Consider the following 18,596-nt stretch of genomic DNA (forward strand, 5'->3'; position numbering starts at 1 on the left):
TTTTTGAAAAGTTTTGTATAAATAGAGGTTGTTTTGCTTTCTCTGAAATTTGGTCTAATTGAACAGCTACTCATACAGTACTTGCTTATTTGCCATCCTGAAAACCCACACATTATTTAGAAATTCCTGACTTAGATTTTCACAACACAGCTTTGTATAATTCTATAGAAAAGTGCTAAAATAAGTGAGCAAATTTCCATCTTTAAACAGTTGAAACTTCTACTCTTTCACTTAGTGCAGATGGTATATAATGGACAGTGGCATTCAGCATTTAAATCTAAATAAGTAATGTATCAGAATTTAGTGTGGCTTAATGAATGGAAGATTTTTTTGAAGATTTACTTTGTATTTCTTTGTTCTTGCTCATCCATCTTTTGGTTCTGTGCTGTCATTCTGCTTTATTCATTCTGCTGTTCCCACTACTATCCACCCCCATCTAATGGTCTCATTTTTCAACCGTCTTACTCCTGTCCTTTGATTTGAATCTGAGTACTTTGTACTTTTGACATATCTGCTTGGTTATGTTTTCCCAGTTATACATTTAGTGCTGGGCAGGGGAGCAAGAACAGAATAGGGCTCTTCAAGCTAAACTAAACTAAACTAAACTAAACATAACTGTCAATGGGGAAAGTATGCCTAACTGTTTTAGAGTACAAAAATTACTTAACATATTCAATTATAAAATATTCAATGCAACCTTTCCATCATAAGAATAAACAGAAGCCACCTTGACATAGTGTTGCATGTTTTAAAGTCTTTGATAATCGTTGAATTAATTTGAGACTACAAACACTATTTTAAAGGCAAAAAAGTTGCTTCACAGTTATAAATAGTTAGGATGCACAAATTGTGATTAAAATAGATGGGTCAGAATGATGGGGATACTCCCAACTTTTCAAATACTTCAATGGTATTTATTCTTAATATTTGATGAGAACTTCATTTAATGTCTCATCTAAAGGGCAATATCTTGAGCAATGTAATAGTGAAGTAAAAGCCTAAATTGTGTGTTTTGGTTTGAAGCGACACTGGGAACCATACCTTCTGATTCAGAGGAGAGGGTGATCCCAACTGAACAAGCCGATGCTTCAGTGGTTAATATGCATCCGAAGTAGGATGTTTCCATGGCATTCTTTGATGTGTTATTGTATAATGTCTTCATCAATATAATTGAGTTATTGCTTTATTGAAACAGGGGACAAAAGAATTTAATGTTTTTATTAGTATTGATAGGTTCGGTCTTAAAGTTTTGTTTTTTTTAATTGATTATATCGTTGCACCAAATTTAAAATACGAAAAGAAGCTATTCTAATTACCTTGACTATGCCTCCCATAAACCACCTTTCACTTTGCTTCATCTTATTGTATTAGTATATCCTTCCACTCCATTCTTCCTTATGTAAAACAAAAGGACTTGCATTTATTATAGTTCCTTTCATGACCTCATTACTTCACAAAGTTCTGTCACAGTAAACTAAGCATTTTTTAGTATAGTCACTACTGTGATGTAGGAAATACGGTTGTTAATTCAGGCACAGCAATCTCCTTACAAAAGCGATATGATAATGATAATATCATCTGTCATTAACAATATTTTCCCAGATGGTGGAAATGCCTCCTCTGTTTTCTTGTAATAGTACATCCACCTGATAGGGCAAATGAGAGCTCAGTGTTTAACTAATAAAAGACAGAATTGAAATGAGAAGCATTTTCAGGATGGCAACTTGTGGAATGCACAGGGATCGGTACTGGGGCCACAATTACTTTTAACCTATATTAGTAACTTGGACAAAAAATGTGAAATACTTTAGCCAAGATTGTCGATGACACACAAATAGGTGGGAAGACAGGGTGTTAAGGATGACAGAAAAAGAGGGATATAGACAGGTTAAGTGAGTGAGCAAACACTTGGCAGATGGAATATGATATGGGAAATTATGCTGTTATGATGAGGAGTTGAGTATTATTTAAATGGAGGAAGACTGCAAAAGGCTGCGTGAAAAGGAAATTTGGTGGGCCCTCGTGCATAAATCACAAAGCTAGCATCGACATTCATCAAATAGTAGAGAAAGCAATGGAATTTCAGCTTTTAATTTAAAGGGAAAAGAGCATGCAAATTGAAAAGTCATCTTCTTCTGAAGAGATCACACTGGACCAAAAACTTAATTTTGTTACTTACTCTGTGTGTAGTTGCTGCCAGACCAGCTGAGTTAGTCCAGTTTTCTGTTTGTTTTTCTGATTGCCGGTATCTGCATTACTTTGCTTTTATAATCTCTATACTTTATCCTCATCACTAGGGTGTACGCGGCTTTGCTCCCTTCAAGAAATACTAAAAACTGGGCTATTATAACTGTTATGCGGTGCAGCACACTGAAATAAAGCACTGCCATATAATTCTGCTCTTTAACAACCAAACATGGCTGCAAATGCTACCTAGTGCAAAGAACACACATGAAGAGGAACTTGACACTCTTATAACGTGATGGAAAGCAACAGCTAAACTAATGACGGTGTTGCAGAAATTGTATTTGAGTAATGGATTCAGATTATTAGGCCTTTTTGGGGTGGCCAAAGCAGTGAAGCCGAATCAATGGCTCTGTTCCTGCAGCTCTCCATGGAATCTGAAACCCGGAAGAGGAAGTGGCGAGAAGGAACAGGAGGCTGTAAGGAACAGGTACTGCAGCAGTTGTGGTCATGGCCTCCCGGTTCTGGAATGGGCTTCTTCCTGGGTAACGTGATAGAGTTGGATGAATACGATGAATGAGCAGTGGCCAAGGAGACCAATTTCACAGAAACTGCCAGGAAGGGAAAGTTCTGCTTCATCAGCCCATCCTCCATTTGAGGTGCCTCCTTGTCCCCAGCCTGGTGGCATCTGTGGTATGTGCATCCACCACTAGTTACTGTGTCTGCTGTGGGCTCTACCCGTGCATATTTGGGTTCCGTTTTGTGCAATGGAGAATCATTCCAAATAAGCGTTCGTACTATCAGACTGAGATTTTGGCAGTCAACAAACAACGGAAATACGTCACCTACATATGCATCTCATTGCAGCGAGATGACGTACACTGTGTACAAGTTAGCTACTTACAATACACTTCAGCACTTCTGTGGCAGTGAATAGACATTTTGGAAAGCCAGATGTTATTGTGTTATATAATTTACAAGTCCTTTTCTGTATTCAAATTATGGAAAACAAATGTAGCCTAAGACATTAATCATTTTGAATACTCTTTGATATTTTAATTCATAAAGACAGCACTATCCATTTGCAGGCTTTAATTCAAAAAGAGCATTTCTTACACCGTGAAACCTCAACTGGTCAAAAATTCTTGGCTGCAATAAAGTTGAATGCACAACTATTTTGCTGGTTTTCTGTTTGCCCTACCCACTTAATGAGGAAACTCTGAGAAGGATTCTTCATGGAATTGCAATCCTATCCTTTTTGACATTCCATGCAACAGAATCTGACAGCAAAAGATTTTATTTACTTAAATATACAGCGAGTCGTAGATAATGTTATATGGTCCAAGCTGTGTAATATGAAAGCTGCAGTCATTTAATCCAATTAGTATTTAGGTTTCCTGTTTTGTTTTTCACCTAGTAGTTTGTGGCATGTGAAATCTGTTGAAGCCAGCATATTTGCTGTCCTAATTGAAAGATTTTCCTTTGAGAGAAATCCTATAACTACTGTCATTATTTCTGAAAATTATATATCAGGTTAAAGAATGTTAATTTAAACAAATCTCAGTATAAAACATTGAAAAGCTATTTGTGCAGTCTCTACCCATGTTAATAAACACAAAATTTGTTATTCTAGTGCCCAGTAACAAGATTGATAAGATGTCTAATGTTTTTTAAACATGTCAACACTTGGAAGATTACCATATTATAATTTGATTTGGGCTCGTATTTGTATGTTTCTAATAAAACATGCTAACCTGTCAGATTGTAGGGAAAAATGGAGAATGTGAAAGTATTTTAAGGGTAGTTTTGTCCAAGGATGGGAACTATATGCATGTAATATCCAATTTCAGAAACAAATAGCATATGAATTTAGTGGCCTTTTATTTATCCCCTCAAGCGAAAATAACTTTTTTTAAAAATACAGTTGAGTTCAGTTCAATTTTTGAAAATATAATAATAATCTTTGCTTACTGAGCATTGCATGCAAATCCATAATAAAGCAAATAATTCCAAAATTCTTAGAGGTAGTTAAGTAAAGCTTTATACTTATTGTAGACAATTTATGAATTATTGACTTGAGTATTGAGACTTGATGGCCGGTACCTATAAATGAATAAAGAAGGGAGGAACAGTAACCGTCCCACTGAAGTAGAACCTCTGGATTCAAGTCCCACATGAACAGTTAATTGAAGGTATGTTCATTATGTGGCCAAACAGATTGAGTTTCAACCTGCAAATCCTTCCATTGAATACCAAATGGAGGGGTTAAGAGTGGGAGAATTTAGGGAAGTAGAAGTCATCCATGTGATTGGAGGAAAATTGGAATATTTATCATAATTATTCAGAATTCTGGACTGTATGGTAAAGAACATGTTGCCGTAGCAACGTGTTTTTTTTAAGGGACAAGTTTGTTTCTAGTTAGCTCAGACTGGACGATCAGTGTTGATCATTGGTATGGATACCCATTTCAGTGTTAGTCAAACCTGCCTTCTTTACTTCTCTGCCAGAAGAGTAAGAAGGGGAGAGGAAAATCCACAAATATCATAAAGAATATTTGATCTTAGTCATAACATTGAGGGAAAAGTGAGAATGAAAACCTTGAGGAAAATCTAGGCTCATTTAGACAGGGATGATTTCAGTATATGAATGGTACTGAGCATTGTGCAATCACCAGCAAATATCTCCACTTCTGACCACCTGATGGAGGAATGGCCACCGAAACAGCTAAAGAAGGTTGGAACCAAGAACTTACCTTGATGAACCTGAGGTGCTCTTGTGTTGCAGTTGTGGCTTCCCTAGTACTGTCCAGACCTCACCCATATTCCATCTATACCAGATGTGTTTAATAACATCTCTGAGCAGGTTGATTGACTCAGGTGACACTAGTTTGCAAGTACTCTGAGGACCCTCTGCTAATGTCTTGCAACTAAGTATTGATTGACCTCCAGCAACCACAACTGTCTTCCTTTGTGCTGGACATGACACCAACCAAGGAATCTCTTTCCTCCAAAATCGCTGTGATAAACTGAGAAATAGTTGCTGAGAATGTAAAGGTTTAGGCTGGAAAGTAATCCTATTTGTTATACTTTCCAAGCAATCTGCTGAGAGATGTTACTATACACCTTTGAAGTACATGGGTCTTGCACCTGGCTTTCTGGGCTTAGAGGCAGGGACACTGCCATCGTGCCAGAAGAGCTCCTAATGCTGAGGCTGCTTGATTTTTGTATCTGAAAGTGTTATCGCATGCAACTGAATAACTTTCTTCCCACAAAATCATTGTGACTTTTTCAGGTCATTGTTGTTAACCACTACCAGCAATCACCCATTCAGCCAATTAGAAGTTTACGTGCAAAGCCCAATATAGGCAGTGCGAATGGGTGTGCTTTTGTTTTGCCCCACTGAGCAAGTTTCCATGAACACACACAACAGCTAAACAAAAATAATTGGCATAATGTGTATACAGAATTCTTATTTGCTGCATAACCTAGACAATTGTACAATTCATGTAGTCTCACAGAGGAGCTAAAGTGGCTTATCATTTATCACTGAAGATTTCAACCAGCCTGCAGATTTGAGCGGCTCAGTCTGTTGAACAGTTGCAGTTTATTATTATGTTAGGTAGCAGTAAATCAGGTAATTCCAGGCCAGATAATTTACTACCTGATGGTATTTTCCTTAGCTCTTGGAGGAATTGCAGGAAATTTGATATGCATGAACTTTGATAATGCCTTAATAAAATGACTTAAACAGAAGAATGTTGGCGAAAGTGATGTGGTATTAAGGAGTAAAAATTTCTTGATGTAAACTTGAGTTCAGAATGTGTTGGAATGGAGGCAACAGCAGTTGAGGGAGGTTTTTGTACTTGGAAATAGATGGTGATTATGTTTTGGGGTCACTTCATTGACCTCTAGGCAACAGTCATTGCAATATCTGGAATTATTTACAGGTGTTAATAGATTAGAAAACTTAGTAAATAACCTAAAAATCAAAGAAAGCCATAGAGAGATAATCGAAAAGGTGGGAAAAGTTGTGACGAGTGAAATTCAGTACTGTCGTTTCTGTGTACTACTAAATGTTGTCATTTTTGTCTTGGACCTCTTTATGAAGAAAGTGTTACAAACTATTTACCATAACCATAGTAAAGTTGCCAAGTCCTACCAGACTAGAGCTACGGTCTCATTAGAGAGAGAGATGACTGGTGGTGCTTTACCCTGAGGATCACCATAGCTGAGGTGAAGAGAAAGATTGAGAAGGCGAGTCCCTCATGGTAACCTCAGTTGGAATGGAATTGAACCCACATTGTTGGCATTTCTCTGCATTACAAACCAGCTGTCCGGCCAACTGAGCTAACTGTTCCCACAAATAATCATGGGCACTAGTTGCAAAGGCACACAAACGATATTCAGCTCTTTCAGGCAGTTCAGGAAACTGTTCATACCATCGAAGTATGATTATTCCCTCCACCATTCCATGACTTCTAGAACACCCATCGCTACTACAATCTTTTCTTTCTGGTTTTGCTGTGTTTTGTTTTTGCGCCACAGGCTGGTCTCACTGCATTTTTCTGAGAATCCACCCATTGCCGAAACATTGCTTGGAGTGGAAGATGGCTCTAGTGATCTCCTGCATTATCTACCTATCTGGCAGTAACATGTTTTGTTGTTCTGCACTCTTTACTTGTAGTGAAGAAGTAGAAGTAGACATAAACAGTTTGTTTCTGTTGATTTAAGGAATTTGGAAATAAGAGACATATTTTATGCAATCAAATGCAAGACTTGGCAGATAGAAAACTGAAGAAGCACCTGCTGAAACAGAGAGGATTGAGGTTGCTTTACACAACCAGCCATAGTTGGTGATTGAAGCTGACACCACGCCGAAAAAGAAGTGTGCTAAATAAACAATTGAAGCAAATAGGAGTATTAGGATGTGGACAGGTTGACACATGGGATAAAGTCTACTTGTCGAACTAACGGGTTATAGGTGTCAAGGTATTACTGTAAAAGTAAAGATATTGCATGCTGCTCAATCCATCTATATTGATACTTATCATGATTATTAGTCCTCATCTCACGTACACTACTTCTTATCCTGCTAGCTCTATGAACAACTAAAACATTGGTTCGGATTTTACAGTAATAAAGACTGGAATAATTTCTGCATTTGCAGCCATTACTTCTGGAATTCATGTATCTGAAATTTAATAAGGAAACATGCAGTTTGATTATACTTAACTTCAGAGAGGCATTTTAGTTCCTCAGAAAGAATTGCTGAGAATCTCCACTGTTTCCTTGCAAAGTCAATGCCTTTTTAAATGAAACATAATTCTGTTTTTTTTAGAGGGGAGAATGAGGATCACAGTTACTACTAAACAGCCTTGTTTAAGTAATTTTATATCTGTTGAATAGCAACAGTCTGCATTGATCAGCAAGAAAATACATTTTTAAATATTTATTTTCACTTTACAAAGGTTTGTTTATTTTAACTTGGACATAAATCCCATGGATATGTCCCAGTCCCTCTTCTATTCGTCAATGTAAAATTTAAAGTAAGAAGTGCAGGAGTGCAGTCACTATCTGACTAAGAGTACTTCACTGCTTTTCGGCTCCTTATCTTGTTTGATGACTTCACTGTACATGTTAGGAAATCTCCTTGACTCGCTGCCAAATTCAGAATGATGTCAGGAGAAGGGAAATCCACAGCACAGAGATTGCTAGGCCCTTATAGGGAACTTATTTCAAAGTCCATGACAAGTGCCGTTACTTCATGCCTCAGCTCAAAATTATTGTATGAATGTGCTTGTCCTCTTTGTCAAGCATTTAATAGCCTGAAGAGTGTTGCCATTGTACTGAATTAAATTGGCAATGTGTTTCTGATTGCAGTTAAGCTTTAAAACTCCTGGGAGCAAATATTTCTCTTTCATGCTCCATTAGCACAGGTTGGTGAGGCAAAGAAAGGCATGTTCTCAATTTTGATTTGTTTCTTGTAACTTTTATTTACTAAATCTTAATGGATAGGAAATTGTGGACACCCTATGCCCATATTTATGATATTCATGCTTTCACCTTGTTTTCTGCCTGGGTACTCTGCAAGAAAATCTGCCTCTGTGTGAATTATAACAAGCGGTAAAACCATTGCTTATGTAAAACAATAGAAACATATTTCACTAAAGCATATTGTTTATTTTTGCTCCAATACTGAGAGAGAAACAAGTTACTGATGCTGCCTGAGTTACTGAGAGAAATTTTTTTTTAGTGCAACTATCTTACCCCCTCCCGCCCCCTCATTCCTCATTCAGTTCACATAATAGTCATCAAACTAACTTGAGAAAATTGAAATTCAGAGGGGATATATAGTTATCATGGTTAATATAATGTCATATTTAAACAATAGATTGGAGAGACTGTCCTGTTTACTTGGATTTCCTTTCACGTCATATTCCTTGCTATCTTATTTTTATTGCACTGCTGTGCATATTGAAGTCTTTCTGGTGGCACATTTATGCTCTGTTGCATACTGGCATTAAAATATTAGCATCTCAACAAGAAAAGCTAACACTTAAATGAAAAAAAAAGTAGATGGTAGTAATCTTAAAAAAAAAACAAATTGCTGCAGAAACTCAGCATGTCTGGCAGCATCTGTGGGGAGAAAGCAGAGTTAAGGTTTCAAGTCCAGTGACCAGTTCTGAAGAAGGATCAACATTAACCCTGCTTTCTCCGCACAGATGTTGCCACATCTACTGAGTTTCTCCAGCAACTTCTTTTTAAGTTAAGCTGACGCCTTTGATGTTGTAAAATGTCAAAAGTTGCATCATATTAATTACTGATTATAATTTGAATCAAGCCCACATAAGATATTTGGAGAGTTGATTAAAAGCTTCGTTAAAGAAAGCCTCAAAAGAAGAGAGAAGGTTGGATTCCTTCAGTAAGGGAATCCCGGAACTTGGGGCCAAGGCAGTCAAACGCATGGCTGCCAGTGGTGGAACAATGAACATTTGGGATCGCAAAATATTTTACCAATTCTTTGATATTTGGGAGAGAATTTTAAGACTTATAAAGTTTTAACAGTCATACCTTTTTATTATTATTTAAAAAAAAGTTAACTGCAGCTGCTATTCGGCACTATTTTTTGTACACCAGACTTTTGACTAATTCTAGCCCTTTTTTGACTGCATTCCTGGTTACCAGGAATAAAACCAGTGATAAAATAGACCTCCCACCCACACATCACCTCAGGGGACCTCCCACCCACAGCCTCCAACCTCATTGTTCCCCAACCCCGCACGGCCCGTTTCTATCTCCTTCCCAAAATCCACAAACGTGCCTGCCCTGGTCGACCCATCGACTCAGCCTGCTCCTGCCCCACCGAACTCATCTCCACCTATCTGGACTCCATTTTCTCCCCTTAGGTCCAGGAACTCCCCACCTATGTCCGTGACACCACCCACGCCCTCCACCTCCTCCAGGACTTCCAATTCCCTGGCCCCCAACACCTCATATTCACCATGGACGTCCAGTCCCTGTACACCTGCATTCCGCATGGAGATGGCCTCAAGGCCCTCCGCTCCTTCCTGTCCCGCAGGCCCGACCAGGCCCCCTCCACCGACACTCTCATCCGCCTAGCTGAACTCGTCCTCACACTCAACAACTTCTCTTTTGACTCCTCTCACTTCCTACAGACTAAGGGGGTGGCCATGGGCACCCGCATGGGCCCCAGCTATGCCTGCCTCTTTGTAGGTTACGTGGAACAGTCCCTCTTCCGCACCTACACAGGCCCCAAACCCCACCTCTTCCTCCGGTACATTGATGACTGTATCGGCGCCGCCTCTTGCTCCCCAGAGGAGCTCGAACAGTTCATCCACTTCACCAACACCTTCCACCCCAACCTTCAGTTCACCTGGGCCATCTCCAGCACATCCCTCACCTTCCTGGACCTCTCAGTCTCCATCTCAGGCAACCAGCTTGTAACTGATGTCCATTTCAAGCCCACCGACTCCCACAGCTACCTAGAATACACCTCCTCCCACCCACCCTCCTGCAAAAATTCCATCCCCTATTCCCAATTCCTCCGCCTCCGCCGCATCTGCTCCCACGATAAGACATTCCACTCCCGCACATCCCAGATGTCCAAGTTATTTAAGGACCGCAACTTTCCCCCCACGGTGATTGAGAACGCCCTTGACCGCGTCTCCCGCATTTCCCGCGACACATCCCTCACACCCCGCCCCCGCCACAACCGCCCCAAGAGGATCCCCCTCGTTCTCACACACCACCCTACCAACCTCCGGATACAACGCATTATCCTCCGACACTTCCGCCATTTACAATCCGACCCCACCACCCAAGACATTTTTCCATCCCCTCCCCTGTCTGCTTTCCGGAGAGACCACTCTCTCCGTGACTCCCTTGTTCGCTCCACACTGCCCTCCAACCCCACCACACCCGGCACCTTCCCCTGCAACCGCAGGAAATGCTACACTTGTCCCCACACCTCCTCCCTCACCCCCATCCCAGGCCCCAAGATGACATTCCACATTAAGCAGAGGTTCACCTGCACATCTGCCAATGTGGTATACTGCATCCACTGTACCCGGTGCGGCTTCCTCTACATTGGGGAAACCAAGCGGAGGCTTGGGGACCGCTTTGCAGAACACCTCCGCTCAGTTCGCAACAAACAACTGCACCTCCCAGTCGCAAACCATTTCCACTCCCCCTCCCATTCTCTTGATGACATGTCCATCATGGGCCTCCTGCACTGCCACAATGATGCCACCCGAAGGTTGCAGGAACAGCAACTCATATTCCGCCTGGGAACCCTACAACCATATGGTATCAATGTGGACTTCACCAGTTTCAAAATCTCCCCTTCCCCTACTGCATCCCTCAACCAGCCCAGTTCATCCCCTCCCCCCACTGCACCACACAACCAGCCCAGCTCTTCCCCCCCACCCACTGCATCCCAAAACCAGTCCAACCTGTCTCTGCCACCCTAACCGGTTCTTCCTCTCACCCATCCCTTCCTCCCACCCCAAGCCGCACCCCCAGCTACCTACTAACCTCATCCCACCTCCTTGACCTGTCCGTCTTCCCTGGACTGACCTATCCCCTCCCTACCTCCCCACTTACACCCTCTCCACCTATCTTCTTTACTCTCCATCTTCGGTCCGCCTCCCCCTCTCTCCCTATTTATTCCAGTTCCCTCCCCCCATCCCCCTCTCTGATGAAGGGTCTAGGCTCGAAACGTCAGCTTTTGTGCTCCTGAGATGCTGCTTGGCCTGCTGTGTTCATCCAGCCTCACATTTTATTATCGATAAAATTAGTTGCTTGGAGATGAGTTCAAATGGGGTTTAGATATGATTTCTTCTGATGTACCGTTTTTGAGATGATACTCTGCCTTCCCCAAAATGACATGGCTGAGATCAGAAATGAATAGTATAATGTGATTAATGGACTTCATTTCACAACTTTGATCATTTACTGTATCGTACTAAATGTTGCATGTAAAACACCTCCAAGATGGTGCAGTGTCTGGAAATGTGCAGCAGCACAACTTTGAAGTATTATACCACTGCGAAGTAATGTAGTAGTAGCTGCCAGGAAGCATGTGTGTTTTTGTTTTGAAAGTTATGCAATGAATTTCCAGAGCTGCCTTGTCCAGCCGCTCCCGGCACACACAAGCTTCCTGTGGATTGTCAAGGCCACCTGATGTCACAGCCTGCTTTTGTGCCTGTGTAAGTGGCCATTTTGTGGTCAGTTTGGTGGCCAGGGTAATTACTCTATTTTAAGCTGCCATAATGTTGTCTTTTAAAAGCTAAAATTTGCGAATAGGCTTTGAAGTTGCTGGTATCAATAATATCACTCATAAATGTTATGATTCTAATAAAAGTTAGATTTGTGAAACATTCTTGTTCTATTTGTATATTTTTTTTTAGACTGGGCAGCAAATTCAATCCTCTTGTGACACATCTCTGCAATAAATCTTTGAATAGGGATCTGTGATGTTGGAACATTTTTTTTCCATATACCCAATCTTCTTAATGCCTTTGGATATCAGTTGAGCGAGCTAATTTTCATACAAGCAACCTCCTCAGCAGCAATGGCATTTAACTTTAAAAACTGTCTGCTAATATTTTAAATTGACTTTTTCTGGTGCAGATATTGCTTTGGGATACATTTTATGTCTTTTGCAGCTATTAGCTTTTGGTTAAATTGATCTGAAACAAAGAGAAGGTATTAAAGTTCTCTGATTAAATTGACAAAATTTGGTCTATGACCTTGAGAATGCCACTTTGTTACAAAAATGAAAATCGTCTGTGTTTTTAAAGAGCTCATTGACATGACCGGAACAGAACTGTTCATCCTGATTTTTGAATGAGTTGTTAATGCCTGTTTTGCTTACACCTGTCTTGCTGTGCCAGCCCAAACCACTGATGAGACAGTTACTTTTCGTCGTGAACGCAGTACGTTCAGGCGCCAAGCCGTTCGTCGGCGGCACAATGCAGGGAGTAACCCTACCCCTCCAGCATCGCTCATTGGATCACCTCTCAGGTATGATGTGAAATGACCATACCAAATGCATGCCACCAATATCTGTTACATTTTGCTGTTTTCCCCCTGCTGCTTTTTAAAGTAAAAGTGCTGAAGCATGTTCTGTACTTTTTAGACCATTGCTGCATGACGTCATGAGCATGTTGGCATAATGAACGTGCATGCTGTCCTCTGCTTTGTGCATTGAATTTTCATGATGCCGATAGATCTTGGAAGATTTAGCTTCTCTGTCTTTAAAATGCCCCAAGCCATTATTTGGTATTTGTTGGGACACTCATCTAATCAATTAGAATTTTTTTTCTTGCGCACTAGCAGTTAGGAGTTATTACAGTGGTTTTTCAATTCATAGTTAACTAAAATATTCAAACTATTACTTCATTTCAGAAAAGTTGTACATTGGCTGATGTACTTGAAATAAATTCTGGAGTCTGTCAAAGTACTTGATAAATTCTGACGCACGTTGATTCCCCAATTTTTATCAATTTAGAATGTTGACAGTCTAGCCTTTAAAGTTTTGGTGCCAAAATAATGTTCCTCCCTGTTGTTTGTACAAATTGTTCCAAGGGATAGGTTGCAAGTGGAGACTGACTAGGATTCAACCAAAGATGGGAATCAGTGGAATGGTTTATTTGCCAGTGGGGAGCAACCCTAAATTTTGATGGAATAGGTTTGTTTCAGGATCTTAAACCTTTTGAATGGTAGCGTTTAACGGCTAACGTATCCACTGCTTCTCATTTGTAAGTTTTTGTTGTCACTAAGGGAAGACATGATGTCACTATAGTCACTAGGTGGCTCCCAGTAAATAATTTTCCATAAATAATTTGAGAGAAAAGTTAAAATATAATGTGTAGCCATTCACATGGAGCTGGGGAGAGGTGGCGGGGTGGGGGGGCTAGTGGGGAACAACTGCTACTTATTATTTTAAATGAGTTACCCTATAGATGATAGCTGCAGGAAAGCCTGGAGCAAAACTTCAACTTTCTGTTATGAAATGTGCAGGTTATCAACCCATAAGAAGCTAACTGCTTTCCCCTTCTTATTGACATGACAGCTGGTCAGTACTTTCATGTGACAACTGCAAGGTTGGCAATGAATTTGTGCAGGTGTTTGACTTTCAAAGAGCTCACAGCTAAATTTAGTAATAGAAATGTTGGAAACACAAGCAAACCCTGCAACTTCGGAGCCAGGCCCGCAACAGAAGTAACGTTTTCAGGCTAGTGGCAGTTCCTCAAAACAGAACAGTTTTTATGCATGTACGAACCTAGGAAAAAGAGGACAAGGAAAGAACAAAAAGTAAATTTTGTGGTAGTGAAATAAACCTGTTCCCAATTGACACACATCCAGCCTATTGGAAACTTTCTGGTCTCAGTGGTTCAGGTTTATGCCTCCTAATGCTTTTTCCACTAATCCATTCATGGTCTAACTGTTGACTTGTTATCACACAGAATTGCCCTTCATACTGTTTTCTGTTCACTGTGCACACTATGCACCATTGCTGTGTAAAATGCAAATTTGAAGCCCTCATCAGTACATCCCTGTAATTAGCATCTACAAGTTGGAGAAGTGAGAAATTGAAATGCCTTGCATGTGATTTTATTTCTCCTGCTTCCTTTCTCTGTGTGGTGTAGCTAAGACTTAGACTTGCAGTTGCAGTATCAGAGTTATAATGCCATCCTGTTTCAACTTAACACCTGGAACCTGCATTTTATGCCTGTTACTTCAGAGTCACATTATTTCTTTCAGCATGCATATTTTCAATTTTGTAGGAGGTCCATCATCTGTTATGGGTACAGCCACAACTACAATTTTGAAGTTGATCTTTTTAAATTTTTCGCTATCTCCCTTTTTAGCTTTAAGCTCTAAGATTTATGTTGACCTCTGGATAAAAAAAATTAAAAATTACATTGGTGCAAAACAATTACTGAATTATGGATTTGCACTTTTTTAAAGGAGTTTTGCATATCATTTTATGCAATACAGTCCGTAAGAGGAGATATCATGTCAATATCCACCTTGTTAAAGTCATTCAGGATCTTGTATCAATCCAGCTATCCCTCATTCTTGTTAAACTCCGTTGCAAATAAACCCAATCTGCCCAGTCTTTCCTCATGAGAACCTGCTTATTAACATGCCATGCCTATAATTAAATTGGTAACTTCTGAGTGAATCTCAGAGGTAACAAAAGTCATTTATTTCACCTAAATTTTAGTTTCAGGTGCAAATAGCTAGTATTAATTCCTGTTCACTTTTTGGAATGGTGGTAAACAACATTTTGTCCGAGATATGCGTATGCAGACAGAGTTCATGGTATTGACTTTCTGTTCCAGAAGGCTGCCATGAATGGGCCTTTGATGTCCATGAGGATGTTAAAAGAAATTAGCAGGAACACTGCTGCAAGCTCAGCATTTACTAATTGTCCTGTATTTCCCTCGAACTTATTATCTTGTTAGCCATTGCAGAGGGAAGTTAAGAATGAGCCACTATGGTGTGGGTCTGGAGTTTCATATAGGCCAAACCATGTGGATTTACTTCCCTCGAGCAGGTTAATGAATCAGATGGGGTTTTTATGATCATTGATAGTTTAATAGTGTTCATTATTTATAGACCAGATTTAATGGTGACATTTGAACCCCTGTCCCCAGTGCAATATCCTGGGCTTCTATCTTATTAATTTAGTGAAAATGCTGTTATGCCAGTGCATCCTCCAATGTAGATAAGTATAGGTAGTCTTCACAGATAAACCTTTAATAAGGCAAATATTTAAAAAAGAGCACTGAAAAGATTAATTATTTCATCAAATGTTTCTTCTCGTCACTATTTGCAAAATATGCATTGTTAGCCTCAGCTGAATGGCTTGATCATGTAATGAATTCCTTGATCATGTAATCCCTGTGAAAAATTACAAAGATTTACTGAAGTTGCATATGATCCTAACTGAGATCTTGCTTGTTAGCTTATTGAAAATAACAGCCCACAAGTCAAAGAATGGTGGACAGATTGTTAACATTTAATGCATGTGAAATATGATGACACAAGTGGACAGTCAGATTCTTGTTTCTGTGTGCTTGTACACTATGTATCTGAAGACTGCTATGCCTCATTGATGTTACATGTACACTTTTCCAAATCATATCAGTCGTTCTGTAATTGGAATAGGTAAACTTTATAGGGAAGCATATTCAAAATATATCTATTTATGAGCAAATGGGTATTATAGCTTTAAGAGAGAGCTGTTCTTCACATTGGAGTATATGATGCATTATCAGGAATCCTGCTTCATGCTCCCATGGAGTACCAACTGGCGTGATTTTTGTTTATGCTGTGCGTAGTCTGCTGTTAAGGGTTCCATTCAGATTAAAAACTAAATTAATCCCTTTCATTTCCCTCTGGTTTTTATATTTCAGATTGGGGATGAGATGCAACATAGTTTTTTTTCATGACCATAGTATTTCTATTGTAGTACATTAATATAGATTTTTTAAACTGCAAATTTTGATGGATTTTGCTTGCCTTAAATTTTTCAATAATTGGTGCAATTAGAATTTAGTGAACCAGTGAGCCACAACACTCACCCATTATATATTGAATCAGTTCTTGCTCTGGCCGGTCCCATGACAAGTCATCTCCTCAAGCTCTACAATGTAATTTCCACATTTATATTTTCCATTATGTTGCATTGTCATTTCAGTGCATGGAATTTGTACTATATGACACACAAAGTATTTAAATCTCAGCTGCAAAAGAGTCATACATTTCCAGTGGAAAAATAAATCCGCATCATTTGTATTTTCTGAGATGTAACTTAGAAAATTACATCTGATTTAGTGGATGCTGACCCATCGTCTGAAGGCTTTTTGCTGCTTCAAAAATCCTCTGCCTTGTGCTTCCTTGATGTTCTTCGCAATGATTCATTTGGTTATCTTCCTTGTTTTCATAAGTATAAAACTGCATGAATTATCCAAATGTGAGCAGTTGTGCTTCTTTTGGTTCAGTGCATAATCAATTCTGTTATATTCATGTTAACGCTCGTTGTCTTTTTATGTGATGTCTTTGTATTCACTCTTTTTTTACTGTAGCCTTCAAGATAGTCAGCAGGGTCAGCCATCTACTTCTCAGATCAAAATACAGTCCCGTCCCCCGTCACAGGCTGCTGTACTTAGTGCTAGCGCCTCCTTACTGGTCAGGAATGGAAGTGTCCATCTGGAAGCATCACATGACAATGCCTCTGCTGTTGGTGGCTGCAGTTTACAGGATGGGTTTGGTAGGCAGCTTGGAAGAATACCCAAATTATTAATTGTATTATAATTAGTATAAAATCCTGTTATTAACACATCAGTAAAGAGAGAGTATTCCTTTTAGAGAACTGCATTAGCCAATTCCAATCAAAATTAAAACTGACAGTATTGCTAGTATCACATGTCCTGCAAACACTTGTCCAAACCTCTACTTCAGAAGGAGCAGCTGGCAGTGATACCAGATGTTTGGTCTACTAGCAGTACACTAATTGTAAGCAGTTTGCCCAAATTAATAACATTTGTTTAATGCTATAAGTAAATTTTGTTTGGGTGCAAAATCAAGCCAACTTTAAAAAGGATGTACTGTCTCTTTAACTTGCCATTTTTTAGAATCTTCATATTTAAAAAAGATGATGCACCTTCTGATCATTCGCCAACTTGAGCTTATAAGTAAAGATTGATTGCAAAGACCTCTGGAATGAGCATGCCTATATTTTGATTTGTATTTCGCATCTTGGATTTTGTTAGAATCAGTTACATTGCATATCTATTACATTTTCTTCATGGAATACAAATGGAATGGCTGCAATTCAGAAAATTAAGAGAAGTGAGAGCAGGAGAAAAAACAGATTTTTCAAAGCTGCAACAAATGTCAGTGATAGGCAAGTTAGTGCTTAATTGTTAGGACTGAAGATTCTTGTATTAACATAGTAAGCTGCATCATCTTTTCTAAGAAAATGGTTGGTCCTTTGTGTCAAAAATGTGTTTTTTAATGTTTCAGAGTTGCTTGAAAGCTCTCACAAGACAAAAATTGACATGAAGTGTTGTTATAGTCACAGATAAGAGAAAGAAAACACACTCTGACAAGCAACTCATTGTATTGCTTTGTTCCCTTGAGATGATGTTCGCATTTAAAATTATTTGTTGAAAAGAACCTTCTTTATTACAGCTGAAGTACTAATTCACTTTCAAAGGCCCGATATCTCCCTGATTTTCTCAGACAATGTGCTGAACTAACGTAACTATAAAGCCAACTATCTGATTGTTATTACATTGCTATTTGAGAGTCTTTGCTGAACAGATTGACTATGTACATCCTATTCTTCCAAAGTGCTTAATTGGCTGTGACTATCATCTTAATTCCCTTTCTCTTGTCTTCTCTATCCTACTGTTAAATAACTCCACCGAGGTTAGTATCCTGTCATCAAGTTACCGTTTATTTGCACGTGGAGAGTCCTTGACACTGACCCAGCTCCCTCAGAGCCAGCTGACATTTCTTTACTTCTCTATTAGCCAGGGATCCCTGATTTGGACCAGATTAACAGCCTCAATCAGGGAACTCATATTCCAGCTAGCCAGGTCCACCTGGCTGACCTCGTTACAATCACTACATACTGTTATGTTACAAGGAATCCTAGCGACCTGCAGAGCAAAAAAAGCATTGGCGGGTAGGATTAAGGAAAATTCCAAGGCATTCGATACTTATGTGAGGAACAAGAGGGAGGCCAGAATGAGAGCAGGGCCATTCAGGGATAGTGGAGGGTACTTGTGCACAGAGTTGGAGGAGGTTGGGGAGGTCCTTAATGAATACTTTGCTTCAGTATTCATCAGTGAGAGGGACTTTGATGTTTGT

General features: G+C 39.6%; 1 protein-coding gene across 4 annotated transcripts in view; it reads left to right on the plus strand.

The window, feature by feature from the left end:
• Nucleotides 1–18,596, plus strand: part of pcnx1 (pecanex 1) — a 248,492-nt gene that overhangs the window by 106,340 nt on the left and 123,556 nt on the right. For 3 of the 4 annotated variants that reach the window (XM_048537155.2, XM_048537157.2, XM_048537156.2), the window contains exons 7-8: nt 12,599–12,728; nt 16,805–16,989. The exons of the other annotated variant lie outside the window; for it this stretch is intronic. In XM_048537155.2, coding sequence (XP_048393112.1) covers nt 12,599–12,728; nt 16,805–16,989 — 315 coding nt within the window. The remainder of the gene's footprint in view (nt 1–12,598; nt 12,729–16,804; nt 16,990–18,596) is intronic. 4 annotated transcript variants of the gene reach the window in all.

Source organism: Stegostoma tigrinum, chromosome 10, assembly GCF_030684315.1.
Source record: "Stegostoma tigrinum isolate sSteTig4 chromosome 10, sSteTig4.hap1, whole genome shotgun sequence".
In the NCBI taxonomy this organism is placed as follows: domain Eukaryota; kingdom Metazoa; phylum Chordata; class Chondrichthyes; order Orectolobiformes; family Stegostomatidae; genus Stegostoma; species Stegostoma tigrinum.